The sequence below is a fragment of the Callithrix jacchus genome, chromosome 16 (assembly GCF_049354715.1).
Source record: "Callithrix jacchus isolate 240 chromosome 16, calJac240_pri, whole genome shotgun sequence".
Taxonomy (NCBI): domain Eukaryota; kingdom Metazoa; phylum Chordata; class Mammalia; order Primates; family Cebidae; genus Callithrix; species Callithrix jacchus.
This window is the reverse complement of record NC_133517.1, coordinates 73,467,151-73,488,232: the sequence shown is the minus strand read 5'-3', so window position 1 is coordinate 73,488,232 and position 21,082 is coordinate 73,467,151. Positions and strand designations below refer to the sequence as shown.

General features: G+C 42.8%; 1 protein-coding gene across 2 annotated transcripts in view; it reads left to right on the top strand.

Moving 5' to 3' along the window:
• Nucleotides 1-4,482: 4,482 nt before the first annotated feature.
• The window catches only part of FER1L6 (fer-1 like family member 6), a 216,921-nt gene continuing 200,321 nt past the window's right edge, over nt 4,483-21,082 (top strand). For both annotated transcript variants that reach the window (XM_035276507.3, XM_054246765.2), the window contains exon 1: nt 4,483-4,599. In XM_035276507.3, the coding sequence (XP_035132398.3) occupies nt 4,577-4,599 (23 nt within the window). In that variant the 5' untranslated portion in view covers nt 4,483-4,576. The remainder of the gene's footprint in view (nt 4,600-21,082) is intronic.

Below are 21,082 nucleotides of genomic sequence, written 5' to 3'. Positions count from 1 at the left end.
AAGAAAAGAAAATTGAAAAGCAATAGCAATTATATACAGAAGAAAGTTAAATGTCAAAACAAATTACTTGTGAATAGTTGATATTCCTATTTGATGCCACATGATAGTTATGCAATGAAATGTTCTTGGGCCTTAGCATTTTAAAAGAAAGGTAATAGTATTAATAACAATAATAGTGATGATGGTAATAATGCTAATAATAACTGCAGCTACCACTTTCTGAGCATCCACGATGGCCCAGGCAGTGTCATGCTTCACATTCACTGCCTCAAAGTCTCCAACAGTCATGTTTATTACGCGCACTTTACTCATGAGAAACCTAAGAAACCCTCTGTTAATCTTCAGAGAGATTAAGAAGCTTGATCAAAGGTAAACAGGTAGAGATTTCAACCTAGGTCTTTCTGGCTCTGCATTCTGTGTCCGTCTTCCTGTTGGCGTAGTGAGTTCATCCTAGGATGCTGAAACACAGGAGCTGCGATGATCCTTGGAGATTGCCTGATCTAGGCCCTTCTTTTTAGGGGAAAGGAAACAGAGACCCAGAGTTGTGAAATGGGTTGTCTGAGAGCATGCAGTTAGTTACTAGTGAGGTCAAGTCCTCGAACTGAAGGCCCCCCACTCAGAGTCATAACCTGTCATCTAAACTAGGCTGCATCTTTGGTTTTGAATTCCCATGCTCTTGTGCAAACAGACTGTTGGTTTTGTTCCAGAGAATTGCAGGGCAAATTTACCCTTCCTGAGAGAACAGCTGGCATGTGCAGTGTGAAGTCTGCTATCGTAGCACACCCTGGGTTTATGGTGGACTAGCCTCTGGCTTCTATTAGTGACGGAATGTTTGGCTGTGAGCAAATAAGGGAGTGCACTGAAAATCAACCCCTAGATTCTTGTTTATTAGCAACTTCCAGCATGAGCATTACATGGTACTCACCAACGTGGGAGCTGGGATAGCACATTAGTATGCTCACAGAAGCTCATCACATCCTAGGGTCCTTTAATTCTCACAATTAAATGGCAAGTTAGCTAATGTATTAGCCCATTGAAAAGATGAAGAAACTGAGACCCAGGGGCATTAAGAAACTTGTCAATATTTAAAAAAAGAAAAAGCCTACTAAGTTCTGTAGGAAGATCATAGCCTTCGTTTCTTGATATGTTTGATGATGCCAGAGCTGATATTTGTAACCACCACATACACCTGCACAGCACCTATAGAGTTTTGCACATATAGAGGGTTGGGGTGGTTAGAAAATAAAAGCAGTCTTTGCCCTCAGGAATTTTACAGCCTAACATGGGACATATACACATTCACAGGCATAATTCATTATAATACTGTCTCCAATAGATCATTGATTTTTTTTTCAGGTATCGTTCTTTGAGATTGAGAATCAGCTTTAATTTTTCAACATGGCTATGCAGTAAATTTTTATCCTCATTTTACAAATGAGAAAACTGAGACTGAGAGAGGTAAAGCAAATCACCAAACTTTCTGTAGTTAGTAGGTATTAGAGTCTTGATTCAAGCCATGGTGATTTAACTCCAGAGTCCAGGGTCATAATCACTGTGGTCAAGGATATGAACAGGTAATTTTCAAAAGAAGACATTTATGCAGCCAACAAATATATGAAAAAATGCTCATCATTACTGGTCATTAGAGAAATGCAAATAAAACCACATTGAGATACCATCTCACGCCAGTTAGAAAAATCATTTAAAAAGATCATTAAAAAAATCTGGAGACAACAGATGCTGGAGAGGATGTGGAGAAATAGGAACACTTTTATACTGTTGGTGGGAGTGCTAATTAGTGAAACCATTGTGGAAGACCATGTGGCAATTTCTTCAGAATCTAGAAATAGAAATACTATTTGACCCAGCAATCCTATTAGTGGGTAAATACACAAAGGATTATAAATTGTTCTATTATAGAGACACATGTACATGTATGTTCACTGTGGCCCTGTTTACAATAGCAAAGACTTGGAACCAACCCAACTGCCCATCAATGATAGACTGGATAAAGAAAATGTGGCACATATACACCATGGGATACTATGCAGCCATAAAAAAGGGTGAGTTCATGTCTTTTGCAGGGACATGAATGAAGCTGGAAACCATCACTCTCAGCAAACTGACAAAGAACAGAAAACCAAACACTGCATGTTCTCACTCATAAGTGGTTGTTGAACAATGAGAACACATGGACACAGGGAGGGGAACATCACACACTGGGGCCTGTTGTGGGGTGGGAGAGCTAGGGGAGGGCTAGCAGGGGTTGGGGGGTTAGGGAGGGATAACATTAGGAGAAATACCTAATGTAGATGGTGGGGGATGGATGCAGTAAATCACCATGGCACATGTATACATATGTAACAATCCCACATGATCTGCACATGTATCCCAGAACTTAAAGTATAATAAAAATAAAAATAAAATAAAGTAGGGAATCCAAAGGCAGAGACATTTAAAATGGAGAACCTGTTGCCCTAAATCCTCAACACTGATTCCAGTAAACTTTCCTGCCAAAGAAGAGCAATACAGTGTACAGTATTGGAGGCAGTGTGCTGAGCAGTCCAGGAAGGGAAGAGCAGTCAGACCACCAGGGGTTAGACCCAGCCTTCTCCATGTGAATATGGTAACTGCTGTACCTGAGGAGGACATCTTGGCTCTTTCTTCTGCGTCTTGACTACTATTACTGAAGGAGCACCTAAACCTGATTTATTTTTAAGAGAAAAGTTTTATTTTATTTGTTTCTGGGAGGATACTCACAGATGCTAACAAAACCCACAGAGACTGGGGAAGTTATAAAAGCATCAGAAAAAAAAAATCTCGTTATTACATTTTGCTTAATACCCGCTAACAAAAAAATTTGTATTAAATAAATATGGCTGGGTGCGGTGGTTCACACCGGTAATCGTAGCATTTTGGGAGGCTGAGGTGGGCCGATCACCTGAGGTTGGGAGTTTGAGACCAGCCTGACCAACATGGAGAAAAAAATAAAAGAGTTACAAAATTAGCTGGGTGTGTTGGTGGCACATGCCTGTAATCCCAGCTACTCAGGAGGCTGAGGCAGGAGAATCACTTGAATCCAGGAGGCGGAGTTGCAGTGAGCCAAGATCACGCCATTGCACTCCAGCTTGGGCAGCAAGAGTGAAACACCATCTCAAAAATAAATAAATAAATATACAAATGGGATTAGTTCCATTTTTTTCCATAGTCCCTTCATAGACAAACTTATGTAACTATTTGTTCATATATTACATTATGTATCCACACACACATATATATTTGACATTTACAAAAATCTATTCATTTTCCACAATTCCTAAGAGAAAGAAAATAGAGGCATTTTCAACGTAGCCAGCTGTCTCTCCCTTATAGGTTTCCAGCTGCGTTTCTTTTCTTTGGACTGTGGCAGAATGAAAGGAGGCTTGGTCTGGCTGTCAGGTTACTTCTACTGTTTATTAGCTGTGTGATTTGAGCAGGGGTCCTCCCTAGCTAGGCTCTAGGTTTTTGTTTTTGTTTTTTCTCTCTCTAAAAGCAGGGCTTGGATTTAGCCACTGGTTTCCATGTTGCACTATTGCACTCTGGGAATGGCGGGTAGCAGCTGTGGAGTTATTGGAGAGGATCTGGGAATCCATGTGTTGGACAAGTTGAGGGCTGAGCAAAATAATACCTCACACATGTCTGTCATATATGCGTATGAGGATTCTGTTGTGACTAGCAAAATGCAGTTAAAAGTGTTATGAAATTTTTCCTAATTATAATCTTCATAATTTTCTTAATTAAAAAATTAAAATACGACTGACTTTTTTCCTAATTTTGGTCATTATGACATTCTTAAGGAACACACACTGAACATTCTGTTAACATGAGGAAGGTATGGATACATCTTCTGTATTGGAAATAGGTCTCACAATTGCAAAGGGCTGAATGATTTATTGGGTCCTTTCCAGGGTTAACATTTTGGAATTCTAAATTGCAATGCTCCAAAATGGTAGCCACTAGCTACATGTGGCTATTAAATCTAAATTAAGTTTAAAAAATGTAATCAGTTGTACTAGCCACATTTCAAATGTTTAGTAGTTTCAGAGATTGGTGGCTACCATACTGGACAGTGCAGATACTAGAATGTTTTCATCATTGTAGAAAGTTCTTTCAGAAAGCCCTGTTCTAGGAGAACTGAATGACCTTATTAGTGTGTTTTCCTTGACATGAGATGGTCTTATGGTCTCTTCTAAGGGTATTTTTAGAAGAATATGAGTTTGAACCTGAAGGCTTTTAGCTTTTGGCTCTGTCACTGAAAGGGAAGAAGATATACATCAGTGGGTGGGGAAGACTAAGAATATTGATCCACTTTGTGGGACAGTTTGCTTTGCACTTTTGATTGCACTTAGTAACTTGATGCTTGCAAACAGCCATGTACACCAATGAATGTTGATTCAGCCACACCCCCAGACCCAGCAAATAGCCTCACCCACTCAATTACTCAGAAACTCAGAAGCCTGTGCCCAGGATCTGGATAAAGACAGATATCAGGATTTTGCTGGTTCCTAGCCCAGAGGAGCCACTAAAAAGAGGAAGAATGGAGAAGCCATCCAAAGCCAAGTAACGTATTTCCTTCTCTTAACAGGAAAGCTTATGGGTGTGGCCAGTCAAGGGACTGGGGGATAGAAACTAGGGGGTCTTCCTTCAAAAACTCCGTGGGTTACCTAAGACTTAAGGCTTAGTAGAAAAAAAATGGGTCAAGAGGGACAATTGGGCCTGATCATGCATCTAAAAAGACACGATTCCTCTTCTGATGAGTAAATAAATAATCTTCACTCTAGAACATTTGGAAGATGTAGGCACTAAGAGGATTTTGATAATCACTGGAGGTAATTATTGCTAGTGTTTTGAATGTTAAAAAAATTTATTTTCATTCCTTGAACTGAACTATAAAAAGTATGACATTGCTTTTTTTTCTTTTTTTAAATCAGGGTCTTTCCTTATTAAATTGCACTAAACTGGAAAGCCAACTCAAGCTTGTGGTTTCTTTTCTTGCACTGGTCATTTCTTTCTGCTTCAAAGTCTCTCTTCTCAGGTTGTAACTGAGAGCTGAGGTCTGGCGTTTCTGTTGCAGGGATGATGTCCATTGGCCTCACTCACAGACCCGTTTGGGGCTCTGCTGGGGCTAAAACTTTGCCTCCATGGCCATGACAGCCAGGGGGTGAGGGGCAGTTTGTCATGTGCTTCAAGGGTGGCCTTGCTTTTCATTTGGTTTGGGGAAGGATGAAAAGGATCTGGACACTTTTTTTTTTTTTTTTTTTTTTTTTTTGGGAGACGGAGTTTCGCTCTTGTTACCCAGGCTGGAGTGCAATGGTTCAATCTCGGCTCACCGCAACCTCCGCCTCCTGGGTTCAGGCAATTCTCCTGCCTCAGCCTCCTGAGTAGCTGGGATTACAGGAACGCACCACCATGCCCAGCTAATTTCTTGTATTTTTAGTAGAGACGGGGTTTCACCATGTTGACCAGGATGGTCTCGATCTCTTGACCTCGTGATCCACCCACCTCGGCCTCCCAAAGTGCTGGGATTACAGACGTGAGCCACCTTGCCCGGCCAGGGTCTGGACAGTTTTTAAAGTGAAAAGAAACTACTTGTCTCTCTTCATCTGCAAAGTGATTTGGTAGAATTACATGGGTCCATCACGAGTTCAAACAGGACACAATTGGGATTTAGATAGAATTGGGCTGCTGATTTGCTATTAAAATTCAATTAGTCATTAATTAAATTGTTATTGACCAAGTTATGAATATGGTGTTTAGTAGGCACTAGGTCCACAAAAATGGACCAGACCAGATCCCCCTCTCAGAACATTTACAGATTAGTGGTCTTGATCCATAAAGCAATGGACAGTCACAATCTGAGTATTACAACAGAGGAAAGCTCAGGATACTGTTGGAGCCTAGGCAGGGAGAGGCACTTAATTCATTTTAGAGGGATCAAGGACGTCTTCTTAGAGGATATGCATCTAAACTGAAAAGTGAAGAATGAACAAAAATAACATTTTTGAATGTGGAGGTGAGAGTGGGGGTGAGGGAGAATGTTCCAGATGGCAGGTACAGTGTGAGTAAAGACAGGCAGGTGAGAGGCAGACTCTATCTGGGAATGACAAGTCCAGTGAAGTATAACCTAGGTCCATTTTGCATATTTTGCTGGTAAATGCTTGGACAATAATGTTTGCTTGAAGGTGAGTCTGTGTTGATCTCTGAGGGTGCATTTCCTTCATCCCTAAGTGTAAACGTCACCTGTTCTGAAAGAAGACTCAGGGTCAAAGCTGCCTTCTTCAGGCAGCCCTCCTAGATTTTCCTCTGGTAGAAGTAAACTCTCCCTCTTCTGAATTCTCAGAGTGCTCCTGTCTTCTTGGAACTTTCCACTTTTATACAACAGTTGCTAACAAATATCTCTCCCTCTGCTCTCCTGGATTATAAACAAATTGAGATCAGGGACAGTCTTATGGTCTTCCAGAATCTTGCATGGTGCCTGGAACAAGGATGCCCTTCAACACAAGCATGTACTCAGGGAATGCTAGCTCATGATAAGGACTGATGGGTGCTGCTGTCTCAGGTACGTTTTGAGCTTTTATGATGTTGTCTCCTTCATTGAAGGTTATCCTTTTCTCTCCATATGTTTGCCCTGCTCTCTTGCCACAGTTAGGCCCAGGATAATTTTTAGAAGAGGATAATGGCAATTAGTTCCATTTAGTCAAGCTGGTTGAATTCATTGGAATGCAAGTTTTAAGTGGCATTATAAAATAGTTCTTGGAGTAAGGGCTCTGCTTTGGGTGAAGAGAGAACAAGATTTCTCATGTAGGTAGCAACTCTTAGTGTTGTGGAGGTTTTTAGCATTTGGATGCATCATGGTTGGATATATTAGTTGATAAAATAGTGAAATACTTCCATGCCAGTAAGTGAATAGCTCCTGCCTGGGGCCCACTGAGCGCCCTTCTGACGCCCAATACCCACTTGCATCCAGCAATTAATGTGGCAATGCCTGGTTTAGCAGGAGGTCTAGGGTCCTGCAGTAGCGCCATGGTTGAGTCACTTCGACAGGTCAATACCCATGCCACTGGCACGTTGACTACCACCTCTGCTTATCACGTATGTGTCTGTCAGTGATACTGAGGCATTCCTCCTAAAGCAAACAGGATTTGGGGGCAAACAGGATTTTGGGTAAAAGAGCTGATTAGGAGACGCACAGTAGAGCGATTCCAACCCGTTGATTTTGATCATTTACTAACTGCATCACCTTAGGTATGATGTTTCACTTCTACCTCTCGGTTTCCTTGTCTGTAAAAGAGGGATATCAATTCATTCCTTTATCCATCCATTCATTTGTCCATTTACCCACCCTCCCATTTATCCATCTGATAAAAACCTGTGCCAAACTGGAAATGTTGCCTAATGGTGACCAGACACACATTTAGGGATTCAGTTTGGGGGACTTGCCATAAATCTAGTTTTCAAGGTCAAGTGAGACATCAACAGGGAAACTCATTTGAAACTGCAAAGGACTTGACTGATGTTAAGGTGTCTGGTACATCAATAGTGTCCACTCAAAGAACAGGTTGGGGCACTGCTGTACTATAGCATTCACTAAGGCCCTTCCGCACTTGAGGTATTCATGACGTTTGTCTAGATCTCGGATAGGGCCAAAAGGACTAGGAGTCAGTCTCCATTTAACTATTTGTTGAAAGTCTCCATGTTCCAGATGTTATCTCCCTCCCACCAAAGAAAAAAGATAAACAGCTCTAAAATCTTTGCTGAATGTAAAAATAATGCACAATCCTTATATAGATGTGAAACAATTCAGGAAAAGGTGTAAAGACAAAAAGTAATATTAATCCCAAATTCTACCTCCCAGAGAGGAACATGAATTTTCGATGTAAAATTCTCTTCAGGCATCTTTCACTGCATATATACATTTTTACACACAAATTCTTTCATATTATTCATGCTGTTCTAGAAGCAACTTTTCCTCTGAACGTTATCAGCATACATGGAAAGTTTTATTACTGGGAAAATGACTGAAAAGAAATGTTTAACATTAAAATGGGTTCTATTCTTTTTGGTTTCTTTCATCGTAGCATTCTAGAATTCTGTTGAATCCTTGTCTTGCATTTTCCCCTTGAACTAGTGAAGTTCGTGCTTAGGTCCTGTACAGTGGACATCTTTTCTATTCAACAGACAGGCCGGGCCCAGTGTCTCATACCTGTAATCCCAGCACTTTGGGAGGCTGAGGCGAATAGACAGCTTGGGCCCAGGAGTTCAAGACCAGCCTGGGCAACATGGCGAGACCCAATCTCTACAAAAATACAAAAATTAGCCAGGCATAATGGTGTGCATCTACAGTCCCAGCTACTTGGGAAGCTGAGGTGGAAGAATTGCTTGAGCACGGGAGGTGTAGGTTGCAGGGAGCTGAGATCATGCTATTGCGCTCAGCCTGGGTGACAGACAACTGTCTCAAAAAAATTCAACAAATACATACTTGGACTGCATAATATTCCATTGTGTGTGCAAAATTAATTTATGTAATTAGCCCCCAGTTGATAAGTATTTGAGACATTTTCCATGTAGTAATCCTACAAGTATCATCCTCATGTATTCAGCTTTGTCTATGTGCAATTACATCCTCAGGACAAATTCCTAGGAATGAGAAGGCAGAGGTCAGAGGTGTTTAAACTTTAATTTGTATTCGTGTCTGGGGCTATTAAGGGACAAGAGAAGTGTAGGCTGTGGGAGGTTGAGGTTTAGCTGAAGTGTTGAGTCTTAAGTCTCATGGCACAATCGAAGAACAAGGTAGAAAGTGTTTAGTAGAGAGCTGATAGTGAATGCTGTTAGGTGGAGGGGTCACCAAATGTTGGAAACAGTTTCAGTAGTGAGTGAATTGACCTTGCTTTGGAGTTCTTAAGAATGGCATGGGCGCATCAGATAGGGCATTTCTGGGAGATTCCGGTGTAAAGGCGAAGACTGGGGCTGGATTCCTTTCAGTTCAACAAACATTTAGAGAGTGCCCCTCAGGTTCAGGCATGGCGTAGGGAGAGAAACACAGCAACCCCAAGGGCTCTCAGTCCAGCAGGGGACATACAGTGGTCAACAGGACCTGTACCTCAGAGTGGATGACTCCGGTGGGATCCTGTCTCAGGGAGGCAGTACAGTGACTCTAGGTGGACAGAGAGGGCAGGTAGGCAAAGAGAACACTTCACAGGAGAGCTGGGCTTGAAGGAGTGAGAACGCCTCAGGCAGGGAGGGAGGCAGAGGCCATCCTGAGTCTCAGAGGTGGAGAGGCTGGAGGCCAGGAGAGAATGGGGCACTGTGGTCCAGGCTTGCCAGAGCATAAAGCAGAGAATGGGAGGGCTTGTCCTTTGAGGCTGTTTCCCATACCTGGGGCCAGCAACCTCTTCTCATGCCTTAGGTTTTTTTATTCCGTTACTTGTCCAGGCTGGGCTTCCTGGAAGGGAGGACTGCTTTGCATTTATTCTTTATGCAAAGTAAAGCTGTCTAGGAGGCATATGATAAAGGTTAATTGTGGAGGACTCGGCTTCAACAGCAGGACCTCTACTTGCAAAGCTTCCTGCCAGTGTAGGCAATACAGCTGCCCCTCAGTGCTTGACCCTGGGGGCCTGCCAAAGTACAGCACTGCAATGGCTGGAGGAGCCACCTCTGCTGGTGGTCCAGGATCTTGGGAACAGCAAGCCCCATGTCCTTGGGCAGGGCTGGCCATGTAACTTGCATGGCTTAGTGCAAAATAAAAACATAAAACCCCTTAAGTTTAAAAGGCAGGAAAAAAGTATTTTCTATTTTCCACAGTCTTTCTCATGATCTGTCATGGTGCTTTTTATTTAGATTTATTAATAATGTCATGCTCTGTAAAGCACAGGGATGCTCGTGGGGCAAGTGCAGATCCTCATAGGCACACAGAGGTCCCCTCCACATGAATCACATAAGATCCCTGTGCATGACGTGGACTCTTCCTGCACCTGTGAAAGGCAGGAGAGATAGCTGGGCCAGGGAAGGGGAACAGGTGGCCGAGAATCTGTCCTGGAGAGGCAGGGAGGCAGTGGGAAAAGAGACACAAGAGTGAAGGCCTTAAAACCCTACATGTACATGGTCCCATATGGCACAGCAGCCATGGCTGGGAGCCAGAGCTGGGAGAGGAATGCCCATAGCCTGAGTGACCACTTAGCAGGGCTGCAGTTGTGTAGAAAACATTCCAGCTTAGTACAGGAAGATAAACTGAGTGACCTTTGGGGTCTCGCCCTACTCAGGGATTTTGTGACTTTTGTAATAAAGTTTTAGGAAAGGTTATTCACTCACGTACTCATTCAGTACACTCAAATGCCACACTCTTCCAGATGCTGGCGACAAAAGACAGAGAAGGCTGTTGTCTGCTGCTGAGGATTTTTTTAACTGTAAAAAACCATAAAATTTACCATTGTAACTATTTTAAATGTATAGTTCAGTTGTGTTAAATATATTTACACTGTTGTACAACAGATCTCTGGTACTTTTTCATCTTATAAAGCTGAAACAATACCCATTGAAAAACAATTCCCCATTTCCCTTCCTCTCAGCCCCTGGAAACCACCATTCTATTTTTTGTTTCTATGAATGGACCACTTACACTACTCATGCCTCGTACAAGTGGAATCATGCACTATTTGTCTTTTTGTGCCTAGCTTATTCACTTAACATAATGTCTTCAAGATTCATCTGCGTTGTAGCATGTGATGAGATTTCCTTCATTGTTAGGACTGAATAACAGTACATTGTATGTCTATGTCGCAGTTTTCTTTATCCTTTCATCCACTGATGGATATTGGGTTGCTTCTATCTCTTGGCTGTTATCAATAGTGCCGCTACAAATACGGATGTGTAAATATCTCTTCAAGATTCTGTTTTCTATTCCTTTGGATATATATCCAGAACTGGTATTGCTGAGTCACATGGTATTTTTAACTTTTTGAGTAACTGCCATTCTGTTTCCTACAGTATTTGACATTCCTGCCAACATTGTGCAAAGATTCCAACTTCTTCATATCTTTGTTGCCCTTGTTATTTTCTGTATTTTTAAGTTTTTAGAGGCAGGATTTTACTCTGTTGCCTAGGCTGGAGTGCGGTGGTGCCATGTTGCCTCATTGCAGCCTTGAACCTCTGGGCTCAAGTGATCTTCCTGCCTCAGTTTCCCTAGTAGCTGGGACTACAGGTGCACACCACTATGCCTGGCTAACTTATGGAAATTTTTTTTGGTAGAGACTGAGTCTTGCTGTGTTGCCCAGCCTGGTCTCAAACTCCTGGTCTCAAGTGATTATTCCACCTTACCTTTTGTGTTTTTGATAGTAGCCACCCTGATAGGTGTGAGGATTGTACTCTTATAGACGGCCAGGCATGTCAACAGATGCCAGCAGTGGGGTATCTGGAGCTGGATAAAAGTCAAGACAGGACACCCCGGGGCAGCCGTGGGGAGGCCGTATCTTACTGATGCTGAGGGCATCAGGAGATGCGTTAGTGTGGAGGCCGCCCTAGGGCTGAGAGACTTGAAAGGTGTTTTCAAGCCCCTTGTAACGTGTCATTGATCTCGTGTGAGACCCTGTGCAGGCCGATTCATCTGAACCACAGTTTCTCCATTTCTGACAAGATGGGCTGAGCTAGGCAGCAGCGTGAGGGAGGTATGGAACTGTGAAACAGTCTGGCCAGTTTGTGTACCTCTCATCACCTCAGGTACTGTGATTTCAACCTTTGCCCCAGGTTGCTTCCAATGTAAATCCTCCAGAGCTGGTGCCTGCAGGCCCCTCGCACGGAGCCTTTTTCACGGCCAACTGGAAACAAGCCAGCAGGCGCCGGTGCCCTGCTCCCAGCAGCTGCCGTCTGTGCGCATCGGCTGGTGGCTCACGTGACCTCAGCTGCAGCTGTGGCAGCTTTGGGATGCTGGCTGTCCAGGTGACTGCCTGCTGGGGGCAGGGGCATTTCTTCTGCGTAACAGAAGGTGACATCTGTGACTGGAGAGATAAGGAGAGTTTCTATCTGAGTCACTGGAGGAAACAGGAAAAAGAAAAACCTCCAACCGAGGAGAGAATCCTCAGGTTGCAGGAAGAGTAGCTGGTGTGTCATTCTTCTGGCCTATACGTGGTCAGAAGCAGGCTTAGGCGCTCTGAATATTGTCTAGGCCCGGACTTCGTGCAGAGGCCCAGCCGCCCATCATGAGGGAAAAAGATGTGTGCGCCAGGGTCCCAGAGGAGACCATTAGCGGGAGAAAGCAGCGCCCTCTGCTGGTGATAAATACAGCAGAGCCGCAGACTCCAGCGGGCACCAACTGCCCGGAAATCCTCCACCTCCCCATCCTCCCCGGCCCATTGCCAAGAGAAACCGATGTGTTTCTGGATTCTAAGGTTCACATTTTGGTCTATGGGTTGCGCTCGGTTTGTAGCTTATAATTGGCATGCATAATTAATGTGCTGTGGTTTAGAAATCGATGACACACCTTCCTCTTTTCTCTTTGCTCTCATTGACTGTGACAGCAGCCCAGTGAAATCGATTTTAAAGGAAATTGGTGAAGACTCCATAGCTAATAAGCAGTGGAGCCAAGATTTGCACTCAAAGTTTGTAATCCAAAGCCCCACTTACCTCCCTCCCACCAAATCTCATTGCCTGGCCCTGGTTTTGGAGAACTCAATAGCCGAGATCTGCGCAGCTCCCTACACCCCCCATTCTGTCTTGCCTTCTCTGCTCTCAGGCTAGCCACATCTTTCCCCGTACGATGGAGGGGATGTTGCTCACTGCATTTCTGCCGAATGAGCTGCTGTGCAGAGTGGTAATAATGACAGAGGAAAGGTTATCTGAGCCAGAGGCCCAAGCAGGTATTTTGCCCCACCCTCCTCCAAGGGCTCCAAAGGTAGAAAGAAAATGTCTGAATCAGACAGCAAGATGCTGATGGATATTCACAGCCGTGATCCTGGAGGGAAAGGAAACAAACTCAATTTTCTAGGTGATGGGACAGAGGCGCAGAGAGGTGAATGAAACAACTTTGTCAATGTCACCTATAAAATGAGATACAGTGCACAGCCATCGGCTTTAATGCCCTTGCTTTTTCCACATACTCTGTTGAACCATATGAAATTGCCACCTGAATGGGTCAAAAACAGTTGACTCTAAGCAACTTTATATACTTCAATTCAATGTCATGCTGCTTCCCCAGGACACTGCAAAATCCTGCAAGTACTCTCAAGTTCTTAGAAGAAGCACTTAATAATTATGCACAAGAGTAGCCTAGTCTATTTTAGGTTATTTTTAAAATCAGTAATTTAAGCATAGTAATGATGATGGTGATGATGATGATGATAATGTCAGTAATAGCAGCTAAGTCTTAAGGAACCTTAACACATGCCCAGCCTTGTGCTAAGCCCATGCATTATTTTGTTTAATCCTCCCAACTACTCTATAAGGTAGATTCTATTATCACCTGATTTTACAGATGAGGAAACTTAAATTTAAGAATGTGAAAATCTGGCTGGGCATGGTGGCTCACACCTGTAATCCCAGCAATTTGGGAGGCCAAGAAAGGTGGATCGCCTGAGGTCAGAAGCTCAAGACCAGCCTGGCCAACATGGTGAAACCCCGTCTCTACTAAAAATATGAAAATTAGCTAGGCATGGTGGTGGGCACCTGTAGTCCCAGTTACTCCAGAGGCAGAGGCAGGAGAATTGCTTGAATCCCGGAGGTGGATGTTGCAGTGAGCCAAGATCACACCAACGCACTCCAGCCTGGGCAACAAAGTGAGACTCCATCTCAAAAAAAGAAATTAATATGGCTGGGTGTGGTGGCTCATGCTTATAATCCCAGAACTGTGGGAGGCCAAGGCAGGTGAATCACCTGAGGTCAGGAGTTCAAGACCAGCCTGGCCGACCCGGTGAAACCCCATCTCTACTAAAAATTCAAAAAAGTAGACAGGTGTGGTGGCAAATGCCTGTAATCTCACTACTTGGGAGGCTGAGGCAGGAGAATAGCTTCAACCCAGGAGGCAGAGGCTGCAGTGAGCCGAGATCACACTCTAGCCTAGGCAACAAGAGTGAAACTTAGTCTCAAAAAAAAAAGAAGAAAAAGGAATGTGAAAATAATGAATTGGAACATTCAATTAATCAAGGCACCCTCGGTCTGTCTCAACCAGGCTTCGATGAGAGGATTAAGCCCTGGCACTCAGAGGCATCCATCGTATGTAATACATTTTCTCTGCTATGCATTTAGAACGCTATTACTTATGTACCATTCCAGGGAGAATTGAGAGCAAAAAGATCACACAAATCATTTTCTGTGGTTTTAATAAGGTGCACTGAACAAGAAAGTTGCTAGATGGTGCAAGCACCCACGCTTCCCTCTTCACTTAGTTGTGTTCTATTCACCTCCCTGTTCTCTCATGGTCACTGTCAAAACCAAATGGACGGTGTAATGTTAGTAGAACGCTTCCCAGGTGGTTCGTGTTTGCTCGCTTACCTGTTACCTCAGATAAACTTGTGACCTCGATCCAGATATATTGCAAATTCAATGGGCTATCTAAAATTCAATTCCCTAGAAGTGAAATCTCTAAATTTTTTATTGTCCATCTGATTACAATTATTTGTTCTTAACAAATTTTATTCTTATATTCAGTTACTGATAAATTAGAATGTTGGTTTTTCTATATGTAATGGACACTGAAAACAGTGGCTTTGATAGGTAGTAATGAACTCTCTCATGGAATCGTTAAGAAGCAGACAGTCCAGGGTTGAAGGGGCAGCTCTGCCCAGGAGGGAACCCAGGAACCCAGCCTCTTTCTCCTTGCAGCTCTGATATCCTGACAGTGTTTCACTCACCTGCAAAACCCAGGATGGTGTGCTGAATTATCCATATTCCAAGTAGCAGGATAGAGGAAACTCCCGGCAGGTTGCGGCGTGGCCCATGTCTTTCAGGACAGAGCTGGAGGTTACGGCATCACACCCACCAACATCCAGCTAAAAATTGTCACACGGCCACATCAGCTATAAGGCACCAGGCTGCAATAGATGCTAGGAAAGGCAGTTTTGTAATTTTGGTGGCCACGTGCCCAGCTGAAAATTGGCAGTTCTATGAAATGGCATTGCTATGACAAATTGGCATTACTATGAAGTGAAAGGAAGAAAGCATAGCAGGAGGCAACATTCGAAAATAGAGATAAACAATGAGATAAAATGTACATAAATGGAAGTTTCAGGATGTCCTTCCTGCACTGCCATGGATGGTCTTGCCCAGACCCCAGAGTGTGCCTACCCTTCCTTGGAGACCATTGCCCTGTAGGGTTGTTTGGTCTTTCCCAGACACATTTCAGTGGCCCTTCTGAAAATCACAGAATGCTTTGTTTATAAACATCAGCTCCATGTACAGCTACCTTATTTGCAGGGCCCAGTGCAAAAGCAAACATGGGACTCCTTGTTCAACAATGATTACGAATTTCAAGATGGCAGCAGCAGAGCAATAAACAAGCAAGGGGCTTGTCTATGCATGACTCAGTGCACAGGAGGCACATCTGTGAAACCAGCCCTCCTCAGTTCTTACTGGGAGATGACAGAAAAGGCATTCAAGGTCTTCCTGACTTCTTATCGTGGCTATATAAGTTATGGCAGTCAACATTTATAAAACAATCCAGTGTAAGTTAACCCTCAGAATGGGACTAGGTATCCAGGTTTGGGGAAGTGGTGGCAGCAGTCCCCTAGTGCATGCTTAGGAGTTCTTCTTAGACTTGAGATACTGGGCATACATTCCTGGACATTCAAGAGAATCTGTGTTGTGATGTCATGTTGAGTATTCTTTGCATGATCACCTCCTAAGGGTAGGTTTATATTATGTTTAATAATCCCAGTGGCTTACTTTCCTCTGGAAAAAAGACTATGTCCATGTGGCCTGGGCAAACTGCAGACTGTCTGGCTCCTGTGCACAGGGACCCAGGTGTGCACAGGGGAAAGGTTGGCCTGGGGCCAGCTCTGAGAGCTCATCACCTGGAATGCTGGAGCGGGCAGGATGTCAGTTCTGGTTCTGGTGGAGGATACAAACCTTGTCAAACATTAGGCCAAGGTTGTATACAAGCAATATGGGGATGGATCAGAAACTCAGGAGACCTGGAAGACTGCAGGAGGCAGAAGACTGCAGGCAAGGGCACGGAAGATAAACTGTGAATAGCCACAATTCAGGCCCACAGTCTCTTACTGACAATTCCAAAATCCATACAGCTCTGTAAACTGAATGTTTTCTCTCAGTGTGGCACAAACTCTTTTGTTGTACTACCTGATGTGAGGCGATTTACTGACTAGGTAATATATATTCCAAGTCATATATCTAATTGTTAGAGAAATATTCATGTATTTTATTGTGAAATACTGTCCTAGACTCTAATGGAAGATTACTTAATATTCTCTCTTCTAAAATCAGAAGGATTATAAATTTCATAACATATTGGACTCCAAAGTCCATAACATATTGGACTCTCTTACTTTGGGGTAAGAGAGGTGGGCTTGTAAAATTTGTGATTTATTGCACATTTATTGTGTGTCAGGCACTATTCTGAGCACTTTACTTATATTAATTTAGTTAATACTCATGATACTCTAAGAGATAGAGTTGGCTCAATGTTGGCCCTAGTGAGAACACTGGAGCCCAGAAAACTTGTAATTTTCCCAGGGTCATAGTCAGCAGGCAGTAGAAAAGGCAAGCATCTTGGGAGCCTACTTGTATGGCCAGGAAGTGAGTCAAATAGCTCAAAAAGAAACAATGAGCAATCTCATTTTGGGAAAAAAATTATTCAAACTCATGAGTCGGCTGAAGCGATTCAGCAAGTCAGTAAGAATAACACATGGAGTTGCTAGGTAAGGCAAGAGGCTTCATAAAAGAAATTTTCTTTCTGCTCTCCAGGTTTCTAATGAAGCTGCTCAGCAACAGTAGAATCAATGCTGACCCTTTGGGAAAACAGTGGGACATCTGAGTGGCCAAGATACATTGATAGAATTCACAGTTTTGTATTTAAATATTCAAGGAGCAGCCCGGGTTTTATTTGTTAAATTGGATTTTTGGCCTGTCAAATTTTGTAATAATTATCCTAAGTATTGAAAGACTTTACATTTTTTTAATAACAGCACCATTTGTTTTAGTAGAAATCTTTAGTGTTTTCCTTAGAAGTTGTACTTCTGGTTAATAGCTGGGTGCGCTGGCTGCTGTTATCTTACTTCATCGACGCTCGCATTATGCAAGGCAGAATGCCAAACCCTGACAAAATAAAAACAGACCACATGTATCGCTTCTTCTCCATGTTCTACACTTGTCTTGGTTAGAGAGATGAATTGTTTAGTTTGACAAGATTTGTTCTTTATGAAGCTTTACCGAATCCTTTCTTACAACTTTATGTATCACAGTGTTTATCGTCTGGGATTTCTTTTCACAGCTTTTTTTTCTTTCCAGAAGTGGACACAATGTGCATATCATGAATAATGGATGGTTTTGTTTACGTAATTGTTATAAATCATTGTGAGAGTTAGGCAGGAATGTTAATTTCTTTATCAGAGGAATATAAACAGAAGGTTTCATTGATTTGTAAATTATCTTTGAAATGGCATTTGGAAAAAAAAATCTTCTCATCATATTTTCCTTACAAAAATCTTAATAAATGCTTACCTTTGCATACAAAAGTAACAGTGAATATTCTAATATGTTCAACTTTTTTTTGGGTTAAAAATGATACTTAGATGAACTAATATCACTGTAGCCTGATGGTGAATTGTTGCAGTTGTTTATTACTGGTAGAATGGACCTTTTTCTTTTTGGCTGCTCTGCACCTTTAAATTTTCTTTCTAGTTTGTAAATTATCCCCAGGGTAAGAGCCATAAACTTGCTTTTAGCTTCCCTTGCAGCTAGAATGCAGGCATGTGACATAGGCTCCACCAACCAGATTGCTTGCATTTGAGATTTTGAATGGAAGGCTAGAGACACAGATAAACAGGTGTAGAGTAGAACCATTCTGGTGTGGGGAAGGGTACGTCAGCTTGTTTCTTAGAGAGGGGAGTAGCAGAGGTTCTGCAGCAGTTCTCAGTGGGGTACATGAGCAGTGTCTGTGTCCAGAGGTGGGTTGTCCCCAGGGCTATCTGTGGTGAGTGAGCACTTCTCCTGGTTTTATAATATTCAAGCCTGGTTCTCTGAGCCTCCTTGAAACTCTGAGAACTGTTTCATATTCTTTTTCTATGTAACCAAGCCAGAGAGGTTTTCTGTCGTTTTCAATTAAGAAATCCAGTGGCAGAAGGCAGCAAAACGCACTGCCACGTGTGTACCTATGCAACTATCTTGCACGTTCTGCACATGTACCCCAAAACCTAAAATGCAATTAAAAAAAAAAAAGAAATCCAGTGGATACAACTGGCATCTGAGTATAATGACAAGGAAATAGGATTCTCTCACACATATCTCCTTTCACTGGTGAAAGTTAGTAGAACAAGATTATTTACCAGGTCATTCTTATAGGAGTCATCATATACTTAAACTGATTCACTGTTGAGAATAGCCTTCGAGAGAAAGTGAGGCACACCAGGCAGGGTGTTTTTTAAGGGAAATGAGGGTGACTTAATTACCAGTGAAATAGTTATTATGAGCTTGGAATTCACCAATGTGAATTGGTGAGTTCGGAATTCACCAATGGCCTTAGGAATGAGGTCTCCTGAGGATTAAGAGATGAGCCATAAGGAAGTCCTGACTAGAGGTCCTCTGGAATGTTCCAGGTTCTTGGATTGAGAGGTATTAATTGGAATGATTGGAATAAGGAATACAGTCTCACTTGAGGCCGTGATGTGATTCTTTGATTCAACACACGTTTATTGAGTGGCTACTCTTCCCACCAGGGAACTGGACAGAGCTTTCGTTGGGTGCTCTGGGGTTTCAAAGTGTTTTCACATTTAGGTGGGGAAAGGAGAACAGCCTTTATAACTGTTTGTAGACATTAAAATTTGGAGAGGTAAAAAATTTATCCACAGAGACATAGACGGCAAGTAGTAGAATTGAGAATTAACTTCAGCTCTTTTGGCTCCAGAGTCCTGTATTCTTTCCAGGATACCAGTGCCTCTTAGCTGACAGAGCTCAGGCTTACTGTTTCTTCCCTTTTCTAGGAAGGAAGTCTGCATCATGGAAGAATTAACTTGGTCAATACAGAGGCAGGTCTCCTCTTTCTGAGGCTGGTTGTCTTTTGCTACCCTCCAATTCTACTACTCTAGGCTGACTCTGCCATTTGTATTTGATTGGAGATACAGTATTGAGGGTTGCCCTCAATGGGTGACATGCAAGAAGGGAAGGCATCAGGGGTACATGAAATGCCTTTGGCATGAGGGGTTGGTATCACCAAATAGAACTGGGGAGAGAGGAAGCACATGAAAGCCCAGGAAAATGTATTTCATTTTTTTCCCCTAGGGCTGTAGCATTATAAGAGGCATGTGTTCCACCCTTAGTGATACCACAATCTGGTGGGCAAGATAAGTATGTACACAACTGAGTCATTCCTATCCTCAGGGCTGTGGCTCTTGTACATTTTCTTACTAGATGGCATTAGTTTCTTTTTCTTAAGAACTGAAATTTTCATTGAGATGATTGTAAGTTACTGAGAAAGATAGGTAACATGCAGTTGTAAAAAACAATGCAGACAGGTTCCACATACACTTTAACAGGTTTTTCCCAAAGGTAACATTTTATAGGAAAATATCGCAACCAGGGTATTGACACTGATGGAATCCACTGATCTTATTCAGATTTCTCCAGTTTCACTTGTACTCATGGATGCGTGTGGATGTGAATGTGTGTATTTAGTGTATTTAATGTAATTTTATCACATTAGTTTGTAAATCCGCCAACAGTCAAGATACAGAACAGCCCATCACCACAAGGATTCTTCGTGTTGTCCTTTTCTGTGTTTTATAGCCTTGCCTTTCTCCCTCCCTGACTTTATCTTTTTTGGCTCATGTGTTCTTGGTGTCTATAAAGATACTTAATAAATTTGTGTTATATGAAGAAGTGAATTAGCAGTGCCAAAATATATACATATAAACACACACATAGTGGATTTGGAGGGCAGAGGAAGGAGCCATTCATTTGAACTGGGCCTTACAGAGAGAGGAGGAAGAGGCAGAACTTAATGATGAGCACTATGACACTCAGGACTTGGATGGGCGAGCACAGGAGAGTCCCTTTCTACCACTTTTTGTCTGAGTGGCCCCAGGCAAGTGGCTTAACTAGTTCAGTTTCCTCATCTGTAAAATGGGGATGACACTAGTACCCATTTCAGGGTTTGCTGTGGGATGAATGGGCTCGTGCATGTACAATACTGGGCAGAGTGCCTGGCATGCAGTAGAACTTAATTCAATAAGAAGATGTTGCTGTTCATGGTCTTGGTTTTTGTAGTTTGGGGAAGCCTCCCATGACTTGGGATGGAGGTCATGTCTATACCTGCCTTTGTGAGGAGGCATAGGTTTAGTGTCTTCCTGGAGACTCCCACGGCTGATTCCCATCTCCACCCCACTGGGGTTCTGCTGTTCTTGACCTGTCCTTTCCACTATGGTTTTGAATGTGATGTTTACAGGATCCATTAAGACTCTGGAAACATCCTTTGGTAATAGGCTTTAGAGCTGTCAAGAGACCCTGAAACCATCAGGGTAAGAACAGCAAACCTACACCTTTTGAGGCTCTGGAGGCCCTGCCTACATTTTTCACAGTATCTATTATTGTATCTCATGGGGAAAATGATAAGTTAATGGGAAGTTGCAAATCTGCCCATTAACTGGGGAAGGGTCTTGTGTACCAACAGATCCACCAAAACTGCAGGGTTGATGGATGAGTTTTATCCCAGCCTGAGCTCCTTCCACAGAGGCCGGTAGGAGACTACAAGAATCAGCTGTCTTTCTCTTCTGCTTCCTCTCTGTGGGATCAAGGAGGGGTGTTTACTAGGAATCTGATCTGGGATTAGTGTATCTGGACCTCTCTTGGTTCCACTGAAATTCACTTGCTATGTACACATCTGTTGTGA